Source organism: Columba livia, chromosome 2 (assembly GCF_036013475.1).
Source record: "Columba livia isolate bColLiv1 breed racing homer chromosome 2, bColLiv1.pat.W.v2, whole genome shotgun sequence".
In the NCBI taxonomy this organism is placed as follows: Eukaryota; Metazoa; Chordata; class Aves; order Columbiformes; family Columbidae; genus Columba; species Columba livia.
Genome location: NC_088603.1, coordinates 147,184,567 through 147,209,004, shown reverse-complemented (window position 1 = coordinate 147,209,004; position 24,438 = coordinate 147,184,567). Strand labels below are relative to the sequence as shown.

Genomic DNA, 24,438 nt, shown 5'->3' with positions numbered 1-24,438 from the left:
TTCTAAGCTTCCTCTAGTGGGGAGAAAGGATGGCACAGCTCTGGTGTGTGTGTGTGCGCGAGGAATGCGCAGAAGGAAAGAACGTGGGACTTGCCAGTTGTTCGCGTGCAGCAGATTGTCCCATTGTTTTTTCCTGCTGGGTGGGGAAGTATCCACAAATATGACAAATGTTGTAAAGTGTAGCATTTACTACACTTGCTGGAGGCCCTTGTGATTTTTTTGTGTAGCTGGTGGGGTCCAGGTATGTAAGAGAACCATATTATAGCTTCAACACTTATAGATTTCTGGCAATATCCACGGGTGTAGTTTAGACTAGGTTGTGCATGGCTTTGTGAGATGTTTCTTCAACACTTATAAGCTTGCTGGATTTTCAGTTTCACAGTTGTATAACTCTTAAAAGCCACTCTCAGGATCTTCCCCAAAGGGGTAATAATTATCACATGCTGTCTGAAATAAATGTAAAGCAATGCTGTAATTTGCTTACCTTTTTCTTTTTTTTTGCAAGAGGTGTTGATGGGCTCTTGTTTGTTGTACTTCTAGGAATTCTTTAGTGGGGGCTGAGTCTTTTTGGAATTCAGCTGCTGAAATTAATCAGATTTGGTTCACTGACATAATGTAATGTATTTTTCCTTCAGGAAGGTACAATAAATTTCAGACTGCAAGCTGATAGATTTTTAGAACCTAAGCGGTAGTTATTCCTTTGAATGGAAAGAAATTTTCAGGTTAGCTGAATAGATGTACCACTTTTATTAGTAGCTACCTGTACAGTCAAGTGACCTGTGTTAATCTACAAAGGGAAAGATACATGTGTCTATGAACTAAAATTAAAAACTAGAGTTACTCCATGTGGTGAGTTATGGGTTGTTTTTGACCACTAGTATGTATATAATGGGTATATGGAAACTTTTTTTGGGAAAATAATATAGCTGTGGGTTGGGAGACTGGGATCTTTTAGCAAGGCTAGTGCGCTGGCTGCTAAGCCAAATAAGTGGTTTTTTTAATCAAATTTGCCTTCAGAGTAGTCAGAAGGAAGTATGTTGTTACTGGGAAGCTGTTCTGTTATCTGCAAATCCTCTGCATGAGGATATTCTGGGAAGGAGAGTAAAAGTAAAGGAAAATAATTCCTTATCCAACTAAGTCCTTAAGCACCAATATATGACTTTTTTTTTCTTTTTTAAAAACCTAACCCCTTGAATTTACGTATGCATTTAAAAATTTATATCCGGTAATGCTTTGGAGAGCACAGTGTTGGTTGACTGAATAAAGTTTTCTTATACATTGCTCTTGCATAACAACATACTTGGAGCTTTAACAACATGCTAAAGCATTAATATGCACATTGCTCTGATTATTTCATTACTGGGAATGATGTTTCCTTTTTCTTTTTAATTTGTGAACTCTTGCTGTTGATTTAATTCTTAAATATAGACACTATCTCCTTTGAGATTTCTTAACCTGAAATAGTTAAAGTACCCACATCCTGGCAGTTTTAGGATTAAAATGTCAGTGTGTCTCATCAATGGGTAGCAGGTATACTTGCTAACAGAGCACAAACTTTAAATGATTTGTAAGAGTGCACTGGTGCATTCAGCATCTACTAAGTGTCATGGTAAGTACGCTCTAGTGAGGCATTTAGAACTAGAACATCTGGTATCACTTCATACCATGAAACTAGTGTGCTGACAAAAGGAGTTAATCTCAGTGTGGAGGTGGTTTAATGTGTTGAACAGTGTTACACTTCAGGACTTGAAGGGGAAAATATTATTTCAAAACACCCTTTTTTTGCTGTGGGCAAGGAGAAATCATGTGTTGCCTTCTACACTACTGTTATTAACAGTTACACTTCTCATTGTTTTTTGTTCCTGTTATATGCGTCTCAAACTGGTCTCTTGCCTTGTAATTATGTATGCATAGCTGTTGAAAACTGTAAATCATGCTCTTGTGGTATCTGTTTGGCTGTGTTAATATCAAGGAAAATAATATTTCCAACAAATAGCTTTCAAATAATTTACTACATTTTGGTGATTAAAATGTTACATCAGAGGCAAATGAGATAATAAGCATCGCTTTTGTTTCTTATTTAGGTGTAAAATTTGACTCTTGTATCTACGAGTGTGGAGGTGACAGCTGCTGGCTTTGCTGAGACAACGCTTTATGTCCTCTAGCACACTGAAGGGTTCTTGAATATTCTCCTTTGGTTTCCAGTTCATGGTAACTGAAGTAGAGCTTTGCAGCTGATGTGCAGCTTGGTGTGGGTTAGGGCAGCCTGCAGCAGGTCACAGGCAGAAAAATGACAGGTACAGATACTGAAAGGCCCTTTGTGTTTGTATAAAATGAACATATTTTACGCCCTATTATGTCTTGGGACTTCTTCTGGCTTTTATCTAAATCTTACAGATTTTATGAGAGGCCTTGTAAGACGAGGAACAAGTCTTTTGTTTTCTCTAGTCTTTAAAAAAAAAGGTAATATATTTTCAACTTCTTGTTGCTTTAGTCTTTTTTTTATTAATCTTTCTTTGCCAGAGGCATTTTTTGGATGTGATTACTTTGTGTTTTTTTCCCATATTTACACACGTGCTCAAAATACATTCTCAATGTACAGTTTTGAGCAGGCTGTTCTTTCATATTTGTTAATCTTCAGGCAGTGTTAAGTTTACAGAGATGTAATACCTGCTTTAGCAACAATGCTTAGCAGTTATATTACTGCATGTCAAGTGTATCATAATGGAAAGTAAATACATTGTTAATGTAAGGAATTGGAAAATTTCATGTCTCTATATTAAGAAATCTTGTTAGTCTTTTGTAAGACTATCCAATAACCTAAAATCAACACTGCAAAATAAAGACAATGTAACTGGTTTAGCTTTTAGGTCTTTTGTAGCATACATAGAAAAAGTTATTTTATGTGGGTGCATATTTAAGATAAGCATTTAATTCACTTTTTTTTGTTTTCCTTGTCTCAGCCCAATTTTAAAGTTAATAGAGAGGTTTATTTACTCACTGGAGTTTGAGGATGCACCTCAATTTTGCTGCGTGCATGCAATAACAGGCTAATTCTCTTTAAATATTTGGTCTTTTACTGGAAAAGGGGGGTCATGATGGTGCTTTGAGTGCATAAGGCTTGTCAGTCTCAGCCTTTGTTCTGCTTAAACGTTGTATCCTGCTTTGCGGGCCATTTGCTGCGCCTCCTTCCCATTCGGTGGAGCCCCATGTTTGTGCAACAGGCGATACAGAGTATTTGTGTTAAGTGCGGTGCCCATGTGGTGTTTAGGATCTTAGTTGGAGGTATAAGTCACTTCTGGTCAATATTTTTTTTTTTTTTTAATGCATACCTGAGAAAAACAAGCAATCTCATTGACTAAATTCTTCATTACCATAGGGCTGAGTTTTGAACACTTAAAGCTCGGTTATTTTTTATGATTACATTTTTATCAATGCAGAAACTGACCTGTTTTTTTTAACTTTAGATGGCATATTGGGTATTTATTACAGCTATCATATTACTTTTTGGGAACAATCTGAAAGCCATACTACCTTATTCATTGGCACTCTCAGTGATAAAATTAGAACAATCTTTTTTAATTTCACTGTCACAGTAGCTGTTATTAGAAATGGAGCTCTTCTGAAAGTGGTTTTCACGTGACTATGTTCAGATTGGTGATGCAAAGGCAAGTCTTATCTTTATTTGAAAGATGGAAAAGCTGAAGCTTACCAGCAACAACTTACTTTCATATTTTTTTCTTCAACTTTATACTTTAAGTCAGCAGGAGAGTAGAGTCTATCCAGGCTCGGTTCTCTGGATTGCGCTACCTGTGAGGAGGAGGATCTGTCTCTGCTGCAGCCCCTTCACACATAACCAAGCATTTGCCAGAAAGGATAAGTGCTTGAGTGTGGAAAAAACTGTTGCACAAAGGGTTATGAATTATTAAAATGACATGGAAGTCATGTCCAGTAGGGATTTTACTGGTTACTTGGAAGCATCTGTTGACTGCATATGGAAGTCATGATGTGAAGACACACCCTGAAATAGTGTACGTATTCCAGTTCCGTTGTGCAGGGTGTGGGCTTTGGAAAAGATCCGCGGTCTCAGATCAGCCCCCGCTCCCTCCTCCACATTTGGCTCTGCCCTATTGTACTGATTTTTGAAGGTCAAATAGATAAGCGTAGCTGTCTTGCAGTTTCTCTTCAGCTTCAAAATGATAATAGTTTGGCACAATCTGATTACAAAATAGGCTGTTAAATAGAATTTGCTGCTGCTTCTTTGGGCTGTCATCTTTAAATCTTTCCAGAGGAAGCTGCTGGAAGTTGGTGGTGAAGAGAAAACCTTTTGCTTGCTAATACACTACTAGCTCCATGAGCACTGCGAATATTTGAATGATGGTGATTCACTAATACACAGAACATACATATCAACTGTGTGTTGAAGTATAACCATAAAGCTCTGGTGTATCAAGTGGAAAATGTTGAAACTGTGCCTGCCTTTACTGCTTCTATATAATTTCCATATGTTGTGCTCTAAAGGAATATATTCATCTGATTTCATTCTTGAGATGATGGTTGGGTATTGAATTCGTTAGAAATAATAAATATAAATTGTATCGGCAATTTACAAAAATTGCCTAAAGTACTGAAAGTTTTCAGAAGATTTGAGTTCAGTGAGATTTGTGAAATAGAAGAAATAATATACTAAGTAGTCCTGGGGAAATGCTCCATCCCACTTGTAGAAGAATTTTGGATGTTATCACAGCCCTATTACTGCCTCCTAACAGTGTGCTAATAACATCTAATGCCCTGCTGCTCGCAGGGCTGAGATCCTGGGGCTGCTTTACAGAAATGTTTCTAGAAGAAGTGAGTCTGCGGAGCCTGTGGCCCTCATGGTTTCCATGGGAATGAGCATGGATCCATGTACTGTGAAATGTGTTATGAAACTTTGTATTGCGGCAAATACGTTGTACCAGTGTGTGAACAGGGCAATGGAGAATTTAAATACCAAAATGTAATGGTGCGTTTTTACTTCAGGTTGAGGCAATATTTAAAGTGTACTAATGGCTTGTGAACAACCATGGAGTTGGTTGCTAACCTGAACTGTTGTGCAGTCTAAAAATGAGCTAAAATATAGTGGGACAAAAGTCAGGAAGAGATTGGTCTGTTAGGTAAAACACACCTTGATTAACATTAATTTTTTTTCTGTGTTTTAATAAAGTTTTATTTTCTCCAATATTTAATGAGTTTTGGTGCACTGCAGTTTGTGTTTAACTTATTCCCTTTGCAAGAACAAGCAGGTCACTTGGACGTGAGTAAAGAAGTGATGTAAACAGATGTTTCATGGTACCTGCAAGACAGCAGCTGATTAATGTAAGTTCCTGATACAGTCAAGGAAGACCACAGCCTGTGAAAAACTAACAGACCTCTAAGCAAAACCCAGTAATATCCCCTTCTAATGTATTTGTACAAAAACAGGCTTCATGTCTGTGCTATTTCAGTTCTTCAGGCTGAGTTCCCACCTACTTATTTATGTCAGTAGCAAAATCTTTTCCATGGTATATTTTAGATAAGGTGTTTACTAGTTTTAGTTTTTTTTTTTTTTTTCACATTCTATGTCTGGTTTTATATAAATCAGTGATTTTTGTAATAATTTGGAATAGAGTTGGGTGTGTGGTTCTTGTTGTTGTGTTTTTTTTTTTTTTTGTAGGTTTTATGAGTTTATTTAAATCCCTACAGCTTTTGAAGTGTCCTAGTGATAAAATGAGTGAGAAGGGAACCCAGGTGTAAGCACTGGGTGTGCTTCCAGTAAGTACTGTGTGTGTGTGTCAGTCACTTAGTGGTGTCTGTGTAAGCCTGGCCTTGTGCTCTGTGAGCCACCCCCTTCGCTGGAAGGCTGTATTTCCAGAAAGGCCCTGTTCTTGTTAGACTGGGCTTTCCCTCTTGCTTGAAGGGAAGTTCTAGAGCTTTTGAATCACAGCAGTTTGGAAGTAGTTCTTAGAAAGACAAATACCAAAGCAGAAAGAGCAGATACTTATGAAGTATTTAAATGAGGTATTTTCTGGTGGTGGTTTAAGCTTTGCATTCAGTTTGTATTGAATATGTTGCTGAGGTAGACAAAATCTGTGCAACAGAGCTACAGAAAGTGGAAAACAAACCGAATGTTTGCGTTTTCCAGACTGAGCTTCAGGGTAAGTGAGGTACAGCTCTTCCGGCCGTGCCCCAAAGAGCGCACAGAACCAGTTGATGTTCAGGAAAGAAGGATAAAACGGGCCTGTCACTGACTTTGAGTTGTGCCTTGAGTCAGGCACTTACTGAGATAAAGTGGCAAGGTATACTCTGTTTAGCTTAGTAGTGTGAATAGATGTTATCACCGTCTTTGTCCTCTTGGAAAGCACAGGAAGGTGTTGAGTTAGATGGCTATAAGAACTTTATAAGGCAGAAGGTAATATGGAAAACAATAGAGATTCCTATAGTTACAGAGTGGTATGTTTCCTAAACCAAGCAGATGTGACAGAAAATACTGATGTTAAATCAATAATCTGTTATGATTTGGGTAGTTTTCTTCAGCCGAATGTACATATTGTGGAGCTGAAGGTTACTGATGTTCCCTTTTGTAGTTAAATCATCTGAAATCTTGAGGTTTACAAACTAAGCCGTTGATATGGTATAAACTGGTGTAATAAGTCACCCAGGGAACAGAAAGCTTTGGATGGTCTTCATATGCTTTCCAATACTCAAAAGTATTCAAATAGTACAGAAGCATGTAACTTTCTGCCCGCTCTGCACCGCCCTCCCCCCTCAAAAAAAAAAGCCCTACAGTTCAGGATGAAATATTTTCCATTCACTTTAGCATGGATTTCAAAAATGATTTGGTACTGAGGACCTACATGAGACAAAACCAAGAGAGTCCTATGATTTATAATTTCTGTGTGAAAATGTAGGTAATATTGCCTGTTTGAGGACCACCTCAGATCAATACACATTGTTCATAATAGTTGAGTTCAGGCTTAGCTCCAGGAAACATCCATCCTCCTGTAAAAAAGAGATATAGATATTGGCACCTGATTGAGATGGTATAAAATGTCATGCATCATTCCGTTATGCCTTCTACATAATTACTGTTTTTAAGCCCCAAATTTCTGTCAAGTTCAGAAATAAGATTTTAACATCTGGTGTTTATTAGCTGTTGAGTGACATAAAATGTAAACTTACTATTCCAAGAACTCTATTTTCAAAGGCTCTGTAACTGTTGGTGTCAGGGCTCTCACCAGTCAAGATAAATGTAAAATGTTGTGGGGCATTTGAGACCTCCTGTCCAAAGGATGGTTAGTGTACTTGCTAGACAGAATAGCGAGGGTTAGACTCGATATTTCTGAACTTGCAACATTTTTTAAAGTTACCTTGATTTTCAGGTCTACTCAGTCTTGTCCTCTTGGCCTTAAATTTTGTACAGTATGTTCAACTGTTTTTTGATTACTCGTCAGGGAATTAAAATATATATGTTGTTTTTTTGGCCACCAGTCATAGTTAGGATTTAAGATAGCTGTCAAAACAACTATTAAAAATGTTGAAGGTCTTAATAGAAAACAATTTTTTACTTCTGAGATAAAACTGGTCCAACAGTTTTAAGGGCTTTTATTCCAAAGTTAAGCATGAGGAAGAAAAGAACAAATGTTTAGACATCCATCGTGTCATAAATGGTAAAAAAATCGGTACTGTTGAATAAGAAATCTAGAAGAATTCAAAAATCTCTTCAGGTTATCTCGAATATACATCTACGTGAATTCAGGTTTTGATTATCAGTAAAGATTGTCGTATTTCTCAAGATCAGTATAATGTGGAAAATTCAGTTTCGTTTCTAATCTTCAGTTCATCTCATGGCGCAACTTTGTGTGGTGGCAGCCCTGGCGTCATGAAGCTTCATATCCAGCACCTGTTGACTTTGTACTTTTAATGTGCTATCTGTCCAACAGGGCTTTCTAGAACATGTTTCTGTGGACAGCACTGATTAAGTTGGAATTTTTTATGTGCGTATGTAAACATCTGTCTGCTTAATCATCCAGAGGAGAGTGTTATGTGTATTAGACATGTGTTTTCTTACTCTTAACTGTTGCAGTGGTATCTTTAATTTACTTCAGAGTTCCTTTTCTCCTGGCAGGAAAGTTGAGAGACTTTGTTACTGTCTTATCAAGTGGTGCTATAGCCAGGAGACAGATCAGCTTAAAGCAAGTTTTTGCTTGGTCCGCTTCCAGAACTTGTCTTTTGTAAGTATAGGATAAGCACTTATCTGTAGTGTGCAAGAACCTCATCTGGAACTATTAAAAAATGTTAACATTGCCCATGTTTCATTATATCTTACTCTAGTTCTACCTTTTTTATTTTCCTAATTTTTCTAAGTCTTTGTTTAAAAGCAAAGCCATTCTGTGCTTACTGGAGGATTTCAGAACTGATTAATTAAATTTCATTTTTGCATAGCTAATTTGTTAAGTTTCGGCACAACACAGGTTGTAGATTTGCTTTTGGTGTAGTTTGAACTGGGGAAACAGGCAGGGCCACTAAATTAGTGTGAAATTTGATGTGTAAAATTTGGTACGTCTTTGTTTGGATATTACTAAACAGATCAACTAACTCACTTTTTGCAGAGGTGCCATATATGCATTTAATGTGTATCAGGTAGATGTCTTGATTCTAGGCATCCTTGAGTTTAGCTCCAGTGCATGAGTTGTTAGTAATGATAGTTGAGATCTATCCGTTTACAAAACTATATTAACAGTTCTCTCTTGAACTTTGTGGTAGGAGTTTAGGTAAAATTGCTCATGCTGTAGTGCTTAAATGTAAACGGTCACGATGGTTTGAGTTTGAGAAAACTCCATATGTGATACGGATGTGTTTGAAATGTATTGGGCGCTATTAGCGGTAATAGCTTTCATATTTTTTTTTGCCAAGTTAAATATTAGAATCATAGAATCAGTAGTGTTTAATGTTGAGAGGATGTGGGCATCGCAGCACCTTCCACATTTGGTGCCCTTGTCGGTTGGTTGAAAAACATCCACATAACACAGAGTTATTTACACTCTGTCCCCATCCTCTACCCACATGCTGGCAATTGGTGCTAGTGGTTGTGCCGACAAAGCTTTCTCGGGTGGGAAAGAATGTTAAGCATTCCAAAAGGTTTAAATACTTGATTTAAGACTGTAAATCAGCTTGTTACATCGTGTATGCAGTGGGCTCACAGAAGCTCCCTGTTGTTTGATGTCACATCTGTAAGACAGGTACTGCAAATCTGCTCTCAGTGTGGTGACTGTCAGCTCTCTGGAACACATTCATAAATGAATCTTCTGTGCTTTCATTTGCTGGTGTCTCTCTTACGAGAAATACAGGAATGTGTGTCTTGGCATATTCGTGTTCTTACAGCAGAATCTTCCCAGGACCCCCCAAGGGCTTATGATACTTTGTGTTATAGGTATTTCTGTAATGAAATACAAACTTTAACAGCAGTGATTTCACCGTGTAGCCAAAGTTAAAATTTGGCATTATGCTCCTACAGCTACAATATGTATCTTTGAAGTTTTTAATAAGTTTAGAATGGTTCTTTTTTTCCGTAGTATGACTTCATTCTTAATGTTTGAGCATTGCTCTGCAGATTTGAAGACTAGAAACACTGCTGACCTGCGAACTTTTTTTTTTGGTTAATTGAGGTTTAACAGCCATTAAAATCTGATAAGTGGCTATTCCAAGCGATTAAATTGATTTGGTATTTTGAACACTAAATTTACAAGGCTGGGGACTCTTGAATTTGTACATCCTTTTCTAAACAGCCTTTGTGTACCTAAATATTTCTTACATACTAATTGAGTTTACTAAATCAAGCTGCATGCTATTATTGACTTGTGTGTTCTGAGGTATCAGAATTTAGAAATAGGATATATTTTTTTTTTTAAAGGATGAGTCAAATTACTCGATACATTTTTTCCCTTGAATACATAGCCTTTCCTGGTTGGCCAGCTACATTACTTAAATAACAGTAACAGCTGAAATGTGGTTTTGGTTACTGTTAATTTCATGTAGCAATGGTATAACAGTGAAGGGTCTAAGGGCATTATAAACCAATTATAGTTTGTACAAAGGGGCAGTGTCTCTTATTAGTTTAATAGGTGGATGGGAATTGTAAATACTGTTTGGAAAGCCAATCAGCGTTGGATGAAAGATGGGTTATACTGGTGCTCATTTACATTTCACTGGGATGTTTTTTACTGTGTCATGTGGAAAAATTGATTTGTATTTCTCAGTGTGTTGTGTTAGTTGCGTTATTTACATTAACAGTTCTGACATTTATTTTCAGACCAATAATGCTCCTCTGATTCTATTCTGATGCTTCATAAACATAACACCTTTTTTGGGAAATGTCTAGATACAAGTTAATGTTATTTTGTGTGTGTGTGTGTGTGTGTGTGTGTGTGGTTTATTCGGTATGAAGTATTGGTTTATGCAGTCAGATCAGGAAATGTCTCGGCATTGCCATTTTTATAGTGATCAGCTCTTCCTGTAGCAAACAAATGGAAATGACATTTTAAATGTTTGAAACTGGCCTTATTATCACTAGAGAAATAATTGTACTTTATACTTGAAGGCTGTTTTTAGTACTGAAACACAAGTTCCAGTGCACGTTTCCCTCTTGGTCATATGGTAGTATTTTGATGGCAGATTTTTCAATCCACTTTTAAGAGCCTGCTAAACTAAAGACTTGTGTATTATGTGCTAAATAAAACTCTCCAGAGCAAAGAACAAAATACAAACAAGAATCATGTGTCGTTGGATGCATTTCTCAGACTTGTCCATTTATCTTTAATATACATGGTTTCAGTAGCTAATGTATTTTCCAGTGCAGTCATAAACCTGAAGTTCTGCAGCTTTTGCTCCTCTATGTTTCACACCCGTTAGCAAGTTCATGACCTTCTCTGCTGCGTTTCTCAGACTCCATGTGAACACAAGCTTGGGGGTAGACCTGAACTGGGGCCTGTATCTATCTGAATAATATCTGCTGTGGTCCTCAGGCTGGAGGCTGAAAACTGCAGACTTGTGTAATAACTTCATTCTGTATTGGGGTTATTTGGTCAGCATTTAAGAGTCTTGAACTCCTGGTTTTATCTCCCTGAAAAATCATTGATACTCCATGACAGCCCCATGCACTTTTCATTTGCTGCTGCTTCCTGTGAGCAATTATCATCAGAAATGCCATGATAAAATTGGCACCATATCACAAATGGTCCTGGAACAGAACCAAGAGGCAAACAGGGTGCACACTCAGTGTGCATAGAAAACTCAAGAGTAAATGGGGAGAAAAATACTGGAAAAGGTGAAGCTGTGCAGTAGGCAGAGAGCAGCTGTGCTCTGGTCTGTCCAGTTACTTACAGATCCCCTGACTGTAGAAGACAGAGCTTATGGCAAATATGTGATAAACCTTAATGTGACACACTAAATGGAGGCTGAATATTATTTACATGCTGGCTCTGTGGTAGAAGGTATCCATCTTCTACATGTATGTGATTTTGAGCTGCTGTTTGCTGTACTGCTTTCAGCATTGTTAAATTCTACTTCACTGCCCAGTGATCTTAATTTCATTACTATTTTCACATGTAGTGAGATTTATATAACCAAAGCATCTCTTTGTCTCTCTGCTCTGTAGACCTCTTTTAACAAATTGGATACAGTGTTATGGCTTCGAGGCACTTGAGGGGCAGGTGTGGATGTAATGTGGGTGAAACAGACCGAGAAGCTTCAGTGTGAGTGTATCTGGATGCAGGAGAACACAGCAGAAGTGAGTTGTGCTGTGAATAAACAAATACTTATACACAACTTAATTGGAAAAAAGGTGGTTATTTTCCATTCTCCCTCCACCCTTCATATTCAAGCAGGATGTATATGAAGGTCTTGTTTTCCCATTTTACCCCAAGGCGGCAATGTGTCTGTGAAGAATTTATTTTCTAGTCACTTTTTTGTTCCATTTAACCTATATTGTGGTACTTTAATTCTTTAATGGAGATTTTAAAGTTGTTACAAAGTTCTGCTAATGAGCCAAGGAGAAAACTAGGGACAAATGTATGTTACTGTGTGAATATGACCTTAACTTTTTGGGTTTTTCACCTGCAGAATGTTCACTGAATACCAGTATTTGTACAAAGTCTGTCTTCAAGGTGGTTTCGCTGAAACCCAGTACACTAATGTGTTTGCCAACACACATTAGTCCTATTGCTTTAATGACAACATGGTCATCAGATGTTTTCTGGTGCATTTTGCTTGGATGGATTAGGATTTAGTGAAATAAAAGCCACTTATGCTGCGCACAGTATAAGTTCTTTAAAGTATGTGTTTGTGGTTAGTGTCTTATCTTGGTCTGGTTCTTGTTGTTAAGCATAAAATTTCACTTAAGTGTAAAATTTTTCTGAAGTGTTTCTGGCAACGACTGGCTACTTTTGAGTGTCTTTGTTCATATTGTTCCAATTTACAGTATCACCTCGTGAGAATTATTCAGATTCAGGGAAGGAAGTGAGAATTATATTAAAAATATGATGAATAATTTGTGGTCTGTTTTTTCTTTCTTTTATCATTCATTATTCTTAAATGTCCTATGACACATAGTTTACAAAATATAAATTACGTTATCATCTGAAGTAGAACTGCAATGAGATGTAATTTTGGAGGTTAATGCAACTGAAATTTGATGCATATTGTACCTTTTAAAATTTTCCAACCAATTTCTGCATCATTACTTTAAAGATGTTTTGATAGTTTCTTGTGCGATGTTTGCCTCAGGAGGGAGCTTATTGCCCCTACAAGATAGCTTTTAACAGTTACAGCAACGAGATAAACTAGAAAAGATCAATATTTCATTTTAGAAGGGTGTTTCAGAAAATGGTTTCAGAACTGCATTTTGACAGTTCATTTAATGGTCTTTTTTATTCTTCTGTAATAGTAGGATAGCCGACTGTTTTTCAACCTGTATTAAAATTGCTGCTGTTTAAGCCAGTAGCGCACTTGGTTTGCAGCTCTCATTTATGTAACACTTCAACAATTTGAAAATTCCAATATATAGTGTGAGGACAAAAAAACCCATTACATAATCCAATTTTCTTGTGTTTGTGTTCTAGGTTGTGTTAAAGATCATTAAACATTACCAAGAAGAAGGACAGGGGAATGAAGTGGTCCAGGGAGTGCTGCTGGGTCTTGTGGTGGATGACAGACTTGAAATCACAAATTGCTTCCCTTTCCCTCAGCATACAGAAGATGATGCAGACTTTGATGAAGGTAATGACTGCAGTTTTGCAAAACTTTAAGCTAAAAAAAAAATCTGTATGTGCAAACCAGGATTTTTTTTCTTTCCACAATAACCAAAAGAGTGGTTTTATTTGACTTGAGATAGCAGTGGGTTATCACAATGCCATCCTGCATATCCAACTGAAATCTTATCTATGTGTGGAAAGTTATAAACCCTGTATTATATGGACACACTTATTTTAGAGTAAGACTGTCCACGCAGGAAGTTACATGAGTTTCCAGTCTGTGATTCATATAGACTTTAAGGCTTTTTATGAAAACGGCTGTGTGTATATATACGTACATGTTCTTAAGTGTGTAGTCAGGCATATAGACTGCATCTCTGTAGAGTTATTTGCATGTCTTAAGTACTTATTAAAAGCCTGGAGAGCAGAGCTTTGTAAGTTTAAGAGGCACTTGTTAATGTGAAATCTGGGTGATATTTTTGCTTCTCCAAGTTAGGTACAAGTAGTATTGGTGGGTTCTGTCTATCTTGGTGTTTCCTTGCTGGTCCTGCTAATGTTTTGGTACTGCCACTGTAAGTCAGTATAATTGACTTGACGCAGAATGGTATAAAATCTATAAAGTGAACTGGAAAGGCTTAAAATTGTAATCTTGGTAATATGTGTGTTTAATGATGGTAGGAGAAACGCTTCTCTGTTGGGGCTTAAAGAGAGACAGTTTTATTTTAAGAGTAACTGAAGAGGCAACATAGTCAAAGTAGTTGCAGTTGGAAGCTTGATTTTATCTATTTTTGATAATTCAGTATGAGCGAGATTACGTAAAGTATAAACTGCCTTTTCTTGCTCATAGTGACGCTATTATTAAATAAATATTTAATCTTATAAAAGAATATTGGACTGTGCTTTTAGAACAGATCGTTTTAAGAAATCTTCGGAGCTTGGTAACGTTTCTTAGCTGTTTTTCTTCTGTTGCGGGATTATACAATTTGTTGTATTAAAAAAGCAAAACACAAGAGAATCTTAATTGTCCTACAGTAACGTGGTGCTTGAGTCAGAACTATATTTTATTAAAGCCTAAAAGATTATTTAAAGATTCCTTCTCTTCTGGAGCTCTTCAAAGGACTGGAGTAAGCTAAATTTTATTTGGAGCCCATGCTTCAATCAGTCTGTAGAAAATGGCTGAATTGTTTCCTTGTAGCTGGTAGGCAAGCAAGGAGTGAATTGAATTTCTTAGTTTCCAAGATGGATTCATCTCACCATGTGATGACTACCATGCGGAAGCTGTAAGCCTGTGATCTCGTATGCAAGGTTCAACTCCTTCTGTTTGGGAAAAACTTTATTTCAGAAGAGTGACTCTTGTTACCAGTCTTTCTTTTTGCCTTGTTAGCACATAGGCCATAATCCTGGCATTAAGTAAGGTGCAAAAGGCAATGCTTGTGGGCGTTTTCTCACCGGGATGTCTTAACTTTTCCTCCTTCTGTTCCCAGGCTGTGGGTGCAGAAAGCAGAGCAAACTCTGACCCGAGTGGAAAGTGAACCTGTGACAGTGACGCTGATGTGTGTCTCTAGCAGGGATAGCGAATTTGCAGCCAGGTTAGGGAGCTTGTCTGTGCTGAATCATAGAATCATTTTGGTTGGAAAACACCTTTATGATCATGGAGTCCAACCATTAACCTGATACTGCCAAGTGCCACTAAATCATGTCCCTAAGCACCGCATGTACATGGCTTTCAAATACTTTCCAGGATGGTGACTCCACCACTTCCCTGGGAAGCCTGTTCCAATACCTGACAACCCTTTCTGTGAGGAAATATTTCCTAATATCCAATCTAAGCCTCCACTGGCACAACTTGAGGCCATTTCCTCTTGTTCTCTCACTTGTTACTTGGGAGAAGAGACCAACACCCTCCATGCTACAAACTCCTTTCAGGTAGTTGAACTGTGTAAGCAAACTTCAAGAGCCATTTTCCATTGATTTTCGTCTTCCCTAGCTTCTGCCACCTGGGTCACAGAGAGGTTCTCTCAACATTCTTGTCAGTGAAATACACTTAAATAGACTGAACTGTTCAGGAAACACACAATGCTCGTGTTCATGCTGTGTTTCCTTTACTGAGGGCCTGTTCAGCTCTTTGACCTATGTGGTAGAGGTCATGAAAGATGAAAACCCAAACAAAATGGCTCTTGAGGTTGCCAGTTGAGCATTAGGTACCTTTTTAGGCTGTATATTGAGTTGGTTTCTCTTAGTCAATGTGAAGAACAATAATATTTTATAATTATCCTTGTTTGTTTTCCCTGGAGCTGTGTTTCCCTATGCAAGCATCCTGCCAGATTTCAAAAGATTGTTTTTCCTTCTAGATACAGATATTCCAGCAGAGAACTCTCTTGCTATATGCCAAAACCTTAAAATTCAAGATGTTAGAAACCAAACCAAACAGGGCACCTCCCTCCCCCCAAGACTTGTACGTTACATCAGTATCACATCTGGCTTTATGTATATGCACAAAATCAGGAGATATGGAAGGAAAGTACAACGGTCTTGGCACTTCAGTGCCTCCATCACCCAGGATGATACCTAACATTCTCGTTGGTCAGAATAACATTGTATTATCTTCTTTGCTTAGTGTGTATATTTTTTTTTTAATTATATTTTTCCCCCTTGTCTAAAATTCTGGAATAGGAACAATCCTATAGAGGTTCCAAGTTTCTGGGCCTGCAGAAAGCATTTCCTAGCGGACTTTGGTCACACTTGATCTCGTGTCAATGGAGGGACTGTTGTACTGGCTGAAGGGCCATGCTACCCCAGCTGCCCTTCTCCTGAGGGGAAGAAACAGGGAGAAACCGTGGTGTGGTTATCTCTTGGCAAACTCCTAATCTGCTGTGTTGAGAATTGAATGAATACACCGAAAAAATCCGTTCTTCTGTATCATTTTGCAGGAGCTTTATGAACAGGTCATCTGAAAAATACTTTGTGGTCCTCAGGTGATCATTGTTAGGAGAACTGAACTTACGTACAGGAGGGTGATCTTTGAGCAAACAAACTGTTGAATAATTGGCAAGAGACATTTAAGCTAGCGTTTTCCTTTTTAAACTAAGCAAATGTAATATAAAACACATTTTTGAGGGTGCTAAGAAAATATCCTTAATTTGGACTTGAAATAGATACGCATGACATTTAAGAATCATTTTGATAAAGGTGGGTTTCTGACCTTTTAGCAACAGCCTTTCTTCAGATATGCTTAGATACACTTTTGTTATGGTGCCATTTTGTCTCTTGCTGCTAATGCCTGAGATAATGCGAAGTTTTGAGTGTTTGCTGCAACAGAATTCCTTCAAAAATGAACTTTTTGATTTAAAAGAAAAAACATGCCCAAAACTCTTCTTTTAGTGCAAGAACACTTTTTAGTGCAGTTTGACTTGGACTATTTCTAGAAACTACAGAAAACGTGAGGTTTTTTTAGCTTCAAGTAATTCTTATTATAAATCTGGAAGGATTGTCTACCATTTATGAATCCACAGGTGTTTTTCATCTTAGAAAGTTTCTCCTGCAGTGTCGTCTTCCTACGATTCTTTTTACAAAGTGTAATTTTTTGGTAAGATTTTCCTGTCAGGGAAGTCTTAAACACCTAGGCTGGCCTGCTGCAGCACAAGAGTTTTGGAGGGATGGGAGGGTTTAACCCAGCTCAGTGTTAGAAATCTGTGGGTGAAGTTGAGTTGATGATGTGTGAGCTAATGGAGGGAAATTGCCGAACAAGGGTACGTTATAGTTGAGTCTTCAGCAAGAGATTCTTCAAAGGAATGTTTGATATTGTGGGGCTGCACTCTGGATTTTGGGCAGGCGTTTACTTTTTAGATAACTGTATTTCCTTATTACTAGTGCACTTAAATCCTCATAGGTGCTGAATTTATTTCTTTAAACACAGATCTTTAATGTTAAGAAGATACTTTCAGTTATCTACATGTACAGCCCCTATTCCTGTGCTCCTGCTCACTCTCATCCTCCACCTGATGGATTCAACTCTGATTTAGGGAAAATCAGCTTTCTGCTGTAAGGATTTTTGGCTTAGACACCACTCTGAAATGAGGCCGTACCCCAGCTCACCTTTGTGAGGGGAGTTTTCTGATACCTTCACTTTAGGGCATTCCTAGGCTTTTGTCTGAGCATAGTTTTGCTTTGTTTTAGTTAAGGTTTACAAAAGAACTGTGATGCATGAGGTATATTTTCTTCCTAAGAAATAAATGTATTATTTTTTACTATAAATTGTGTCTCTAAGCAACATGTTATGTTCAGTCCTTTGCACTTCATTGTTTTTATCTTCAGTGCTATGCATTGAGTAGCTCTTTTTCCTGTTTGAAGGGAATTTATCTTCCTTTCATGGAAAGCAATAGTTAAAAATGTAGTATACATCTTGTAAATAATCATAGATCATGTGAGATGTTATTTTGATAAAGTATTTGGAAACATTTTATTTCAACCTGTACTTTACTTACAAAACTGAGATAGTAAATAAAGTGCTGTGGTAATTGCGCCAATAGAAACTTTAAGACAGTTACATAATTATACATCACAATAAGTTCTAGAAGGTTGTAACTTTTTTTTGTTTGTTTTTGATAACTATACAGAGTTTTCATTAGATTCCCTCTGAAATGCTGCAGGTGAAAAGGCGATGCCCCCTTCCTCACACCCGCCACCCCCAGCATGACTTATGCTTTCTTAACGGAGAAGGTTAATTCTGTTTTTCAGTTTTCAAGTTGGAAGTATCTGGATGATTAAAGATTGTAATACCTGCACTTTTCTGTGCTGTAGGCTGTGTTTAGTTGTATCATCAGTCAATAACAACTAGAAATAACACAGTGCAGCATTTCCATAAAACCACCATTTTTCTTGGCTTCCATTTAGCCTCAAGTGAAGGCAGTTGCAAATCAAGAAACATGTTGTAGCTCCTACATAGTCCTTTTTCAGGGTTTTAATTGGCCAAATAGCAGCAGTTCGTCCTGCTGAACCTCATCTCCAGTGTTGCCAGTACAGTGACCTGCCCTATGTGATCCTTGCAGAAGCACAGGGCTTCAGGTAGCTAAAATGAACATGCTTAGAAAAGTTCATTTAAGATAAAGCAGTGGACCAAGGGTGTGCTTCTGAACCGTTGCCTCCTGGGGTGGAAATGAGGGCAGTGTTGGCTGCGTTAAGGCCCTTCCTGTGTCATCGAAAGATTTGTCCTTGAGGTGAAGCCCGCGGTTTGCTACGTGGTGTGACATTCTAGGGGCTTTAGGTCCAAAGGCAGGTGAGTTCTTGTGCTTCCAGCATTCTTTGTCTCAGTGCACAAGCGTTCTGGTGTTCGGTGGAGCGTTTTAGCTTTTTAGGATGCATTTTACCAGTAAAGGCTGCTGTTTTGAAGAATTATGTTTTCTCTTGTATTAGGATAATTGTGTAGCTACACAAACAGCTTTGGGTACAACTGGCGAGGTAGTGAGAACCCCTAAGGTGCTTGAAACTGCTTTATGGTCAAACCAGAATCTCCCAGAGGGTACGTATATACCTATAGGGACCAGATGGACTATGTGATGCGTCATTTCTTTTGCTAGGATGGCTGTAGAAGTTCCAACATCATTAAATCACAGCCCCCTATTTGTGTCGATTCATCTCCTTTCTGTCAAGACTCCTGCAAAGGCTAAATTTTGTCAGTTTTTCTTGTGAAAGCAACTTCCAGTTATTCCCATTTAAAATCTGCTAGTATTATAACTCAAAGGTCTATCATTGTTGGTATATATTTTGTTTCTCTTGTATTGTTGCAGGGCAGAACGTGAGCATTCCGTAACTGTGTTCTGAATAGGCAGGTGCAATTTTAGCTGATTTTTTTTTTCTGTGTGTTTTTGATTTAAGTTTATTCTCTATCGATCTAACAGTTGGTAAAAATAGAGATCGTGTGTATTGTCTTTTATTGTAAGAAAACGAAATGTTTAGGAAATGCAGAAATCCAGATATATGGAATTTAAGTTCCGTTTCGCTAAGGACAAGAACAGATGACCCAAAAGCTCTTAAATCAGAGTCTTGGTTCTGGCTCCAGCTGTAGTCCATTTATCTGAATTCCTCAACTGTGTTTTTCCGAAGTTCCAATAGTAATTTAAGAAGAAAGCTATACTATGTAAATGTTGACTTTTCAGTTACTAAGTGCTGGCAAAAGCCCATCTGATTTGTGTGTGCATTTATGAAGTTTCACTTTGTGCTCTATGTAAAAAGAATATTGAATTGTAAGTTGGATTTTTTTCGTTATCGTTTGGATGTAAACATTCATTAAATAGTCTGTGGACTTTGTAAGGATTAATTTATATACGGAACTCAAATGATTATGATAGCGAGTGGATGATCACTTCTTAAACATGCAAAACAGTCTTGTCTTCCATGTTTTGGTTTTTTTTTGTGGGCTGCGAGAACTGATATTGGAATATACCGATTGATAAAGAGGCTGGTTATTAGATGTACTTAATTGTAATGTAATAAGATGTATCATGTAGTCAAGGTTCTTCAACAAAGCTGCTAATAACTCCTAAGTTATTTCATACTTTACCTGTCGCTGGTGCAAGTTCTTGATTTGTTTCCCAAAAAGAAACTAACCCTGGCCGTGTTCTCGTAGTTGTAATGGTTCAGTGCAGTAGCGGACATGCAGCATGTTAAATGTTTTGCATAAGCTTTCATACTGTGCAGACTTCTCTTTGCTGAGGTTTTAGTCTTTATTGGGCAAAGAAGAAGGAATTCAGATAAAAGGCCACTTTTCAAGGCACAGTCCAAAGCTCCCTGTGTGCGTGGATACATGGACTTGTCTGCATCAGATGCAGCAACATACCCCAAAGTATGTTTTCGTAATATAAAGTCCAATGAAAAAGTGCTTTTAATTATCTGAAATGCCACAGGGGAATGCGAAGGGTACGTGTGTGAGTCCCCATCTGGGTTTTCTGGCGGTTTTTGGGCTGCAGGGCGGGTGCAGCCCCCGTTAGAGGGCACTCGTCCCCAGCGCACGGCGCTGCCGCAGACCTGGGGCTGCGCACAGCAGGGACAGAAAATATTTACATCTATCTGATAAGGTTCATATAATGTTTTATACAAACGAATTCCAAAAATGTGTTACAAAGGGCATTGAATTAAATACAGCTCCACTGACTCCGTGCTTTTTTGTTTCTTAAATCAGCCAAAATGTGCTGGATGTTCCAAGAAACTATGTAGGTTGGTAGAATTTGATTCAGAGACATTTGTGTGTGTGTGTGTATCCTAAAAGCTGGACAAGAGCTTTCTTGTTTTGCAGGTTCTCTTCTTCACTTCCCAATTCTACCATGTGTAACTAAGAAAGAGGAGAGAGAGCACTTGTGAGGGATCTTCTTAGACAGCTTATTAGGTTGGCTTATACTGCTGGACTGTGCAGACTTAAAAACTACAGATAAACTATTCCTGTTCTGATAGTATTGCGTGAAATGCCTGAAAAACGTAGTTCATTGCATTTCTGGATTTTCAAGTTGATTTTTCCTGTGGAGTCAATGCTTTAAAGTCGTAGGTAAATATTTTTGTTCAGTGTCTAATTTTGAATCAAGAAAGAAAAATCATTTTGCTCTTTAAAGCACAAGGCACACTCAAGATATATTTAAATCCAGTTCCGTTAAGATTTCACTGCAAAAGAAGTTAGTGTAATTTGCTTTGAAAAGCAGAAATGCTGTACTTTTTTTTTTTTTCCTAAGGAAACAAATTTCATGTCATTTTTCTTGAGTAATTTTAAACCTAAAAACCTTGCGGCTGCCTGCGTTCTGAAAGACTCAGTCCTAGTGTTGCTTGTGTGGCGGTTTTTTGTTTTGTTTTGTTTTTCTAATCCACTATTGCAGTGGATATTAACATATCTAGTAAACTGTTGTGCTGAACTTTACTGAAAATTATGCTTAAGAATAATAATTTAGTAATCCTAAAAATGAAGGTAGAGAAGCATCTATTTTAAGTGATAGGTAGTTTGCTGTATGTAACTGTCTTTTAGCAGCATTAGAAGGAGCTGGAAGATCCTGGATCCAGCTCAGTTTTGCATTCAGCCATTTCACTATATGCAAGTTTTGAACTTGAAGCCAGGAGATTTTTACTTCGTGTTCTGTCTTAACTGTATTCTTTATTTATGATAGTGATATATGATCATTAAGTTTGCTATATGGATATTTCATGTAGTTTTGTAAAATTTGCAGAAACTCATTTGTTTTTATGTAATCAGCAATATGAAACCCCAATTTCTTTTTTAATTTTCTCCAGTTTAGGTAAAATATTACAAGTGAGCTCTTCTGGATTTTATTTTTCTTACTAATATAATCAACTCAACTCTGACTACCGACATTAATGTGCACAGGATGACCAGTTATTAAATAACTGAATATCTTTTATTATTTATCTGTTCTTTGATTTCAAGCATCAATCTCTGAATTTTATACCCATGTTATAGTTTGTGATAATGATTTGGAAACATTAAGCCTTATTCGTACTGTTTTAGGGGAGAGAAAATGTACAGGTACTTTTGAGTACTCAAAAGTTTTAAAAACAATTTTTGATGAGTTAGCATCTGAAGGTTATTTGATTTTTACAGATTAATTTAATGTATTTCTTTGGGAATATGAAAGAACTCAGAAACATGAAAATACTCTGTATCCCCCCACACTTTGAATGACACAGATGGAAATGACCTCCTGTTTATGTTTTGTCATTAACTTGTGGAACTATTATGGTAAACAATATATAATGTGCTAGTTTCTATTAAAAGCAGAGACTGTCAAGAAGTTCTTTTAGCTTCTCTACTACAGACTAGTTTATGAAAAGATATTACTGTGAAGATGTGGCAAAGGTGAAACTTGCTGGCTTTGCCTTTTTTTTGTTTTTTCCGCAGAAATACTCTATTTACTGAGCATTTGAATTGTAGTGTACTACAGCCTAGGAAGAGAGTCTGCATATAGCCATTTGTATTTCAAGGAAAGAGTTTTATCAGGCAATCACTAGAAGGTCTGATGGATGTCCTGGGGTGTCCTGTGTTCTCTCCCCCAGCTGGGGCAGGTGCTGGCAAAGCAGCAGCTCGGGGCTGCCTCTGTGTTTGGAGGGAGCAAAGCTTCATCCAGCGGAAAACCCAAACCCTGGGAAGATGGCGCTGTCAGTTCTGCTAAAAACGTTCAGCTTCTTCATCCTTGGTTATGACTCTTCAGTCTCATTGATTCACAGGAGTGGCCGTTTCCACTGGGCTGCTCAGATCTCTCTCTCTGCTTTTGGTGTGTTTTGTTTTGCTCTGTAGCGTGTCCCTTCTTAGGAGACCGATTCCTTGTGGTCCTTGTGTTCCCCTGTAGCTTTGGACAGTTATTTTAGCTTTTTTTTTTTTTCTTTTGGTAACACTTCTCCCAGTGTGGCTGAACCAAGAGGAAGAGAGTGCTCTTTTAACACCTTCTTATTACCTCTTTCCATTCCCCCTCCTTTCCTTTTTTGCTAATGCAAGTATTTAGCCATTTCCTTCCCTGAAGAATGCTGCAATAAACTTGAGGGAGCTGAAGAAAAGCCCAGCAAAATGAACAAATCTCACATGCTAACATTTTATTTTGAGAGCCAAAATGGAGGAGATGCCTATAGTTCTAACGAACAACAATTCAAATAAGTAAGTCTGGGTAAAAAATAGTACAAACTGATGGAAATAAGAAGTAAATTAAGAAAAATCTTCTTGGTTTTTGTTTCTGGCTCTGTAATGCTTTGTGGATTTCTCAACTGCATAATCTTGGAAAATCCTGTAGCATTATTCTCTTCCAGAAGAAAATTATACATACGCGAGGTGTAGAACAAATTAAACCCAAGTTGCACCTTTATAGCGTTTATTTTATTGATGGAAAGACAGAGACATGTTGCTGGCTCGAGGTTCCGTACTGAATATTGAATTGAATACTGGAGGAACAGACTCAAAATCTATTTTGCTAATAGGAACCCTACTGCAGCAGTGGAGTTGAAGGGATAAGAAATTGATTTATAAATATTACTAAATTTAAAAGCTTTTCTTGAGAAATACCAGTCTTTGATAGAAAAGAGAAAGATCCTTAGTACACTTAAGTTTTAGATCCATATTTTAGCATTATTTATTTATGATTAATATATGTTGTTAAATCCAGTGGTGAGCTGAAAAAGCTCAAACCGAGCAAATCTCACATTTCGCTGTAGTGTGGTGAACCAGTGTATAGAATCTTGATAAAGGCAAAATGTAAGGAAATAAAAACTTCTTGAAAGCTCTACTGAAAATGAGCAGGATGTGTACAGCTGCACATGTAATAGTGTAGAGTAGGTTAAATTTATATAATTCTTTATCAGCTGTATCTAAAAATGTATTTATTGCAGAGAAGGTTGTTCCCACCCATCTAACTTCAAGACTTTTACTATGTTTTGCTTTTTGGTGTGTGGATCGAGAAGTTGCTGGAGTATGCAGCTTCTCTTTTGTTTCACTGTTTGCTGAATACACAGTTTGATTTCTTTTATTGGATTACATGCTCCAGCTCAGTGTAAATTCATGCAGTAGAAGAATACACATTAAAATAGATTGTTTACTCTTCAGTAAAATGCTCATATGTTTTCGTAGGTTTAGTGTGATAAATCCTCGATGCATATATTTATGGCCAACATGCAGCATTGTGGAGTTTTAGTCAATAATAGAAATGGAAAGATTTCTTTAAACTTTTAGAAATAAGACAGGCATGTTCTTTGTGCGATATATTTAGGTCATAAGGGACATCTGCTAAGGATAATTTTTTAACACTTGCTAACAATCCTAATATAATATGGCCTATTCATCAGTCATATTGTTCCTGACTTGGCTAGTGTAGATTTTAGTGATTCCCGATGTGCATTCAGACTCTCTTAATTGCTAGTTTCTTGCTGTTCTCTCGTATTGTTTTGTAGGACAATGCATAAGCGGGCACAGAATAATCAAAATTGTTTCCCTGGCGATATTAGGCACCTAACAGAGATATATTTGCTGTGCAATGTGTGGATGTTTTTGCAAGTGGAAGTCTTGTTGAAACAAAATAAATCTGAATGGAGAAAAAATTCAGCAAGATTTGAACATGCTATTCAATATGTGTAAGTGAATATATATATGTGTGTGTGTATTTTTTTATATATAAAAACCTAATCCATGCAATACATG

General features: G+C 37.4%; 1 protein-coding gene across 1 annotated transcript in view; it reads left to right on the top strand.

The window, feature by feature from the left end:
- EIF3H (eukaryotic translation initiation factor 3 subunit H) overlaps nt 1–24,438 on the top strand; it is an 86,088-nt gene that overhangs the window by 5,363 nt on the left and 56,287 nt on the right. Inside the window, exon 2 of the mRNA XM_065054294.1 lies at nt 13,134–13,290. Within this exon, the coding sequence (XP_064910366.1) occupies nt 13,134–13,290 (157 nt within the window). The remainder of the gene's footprint in view (nt 1–13,133; nt 13,291–24,438) is intronic.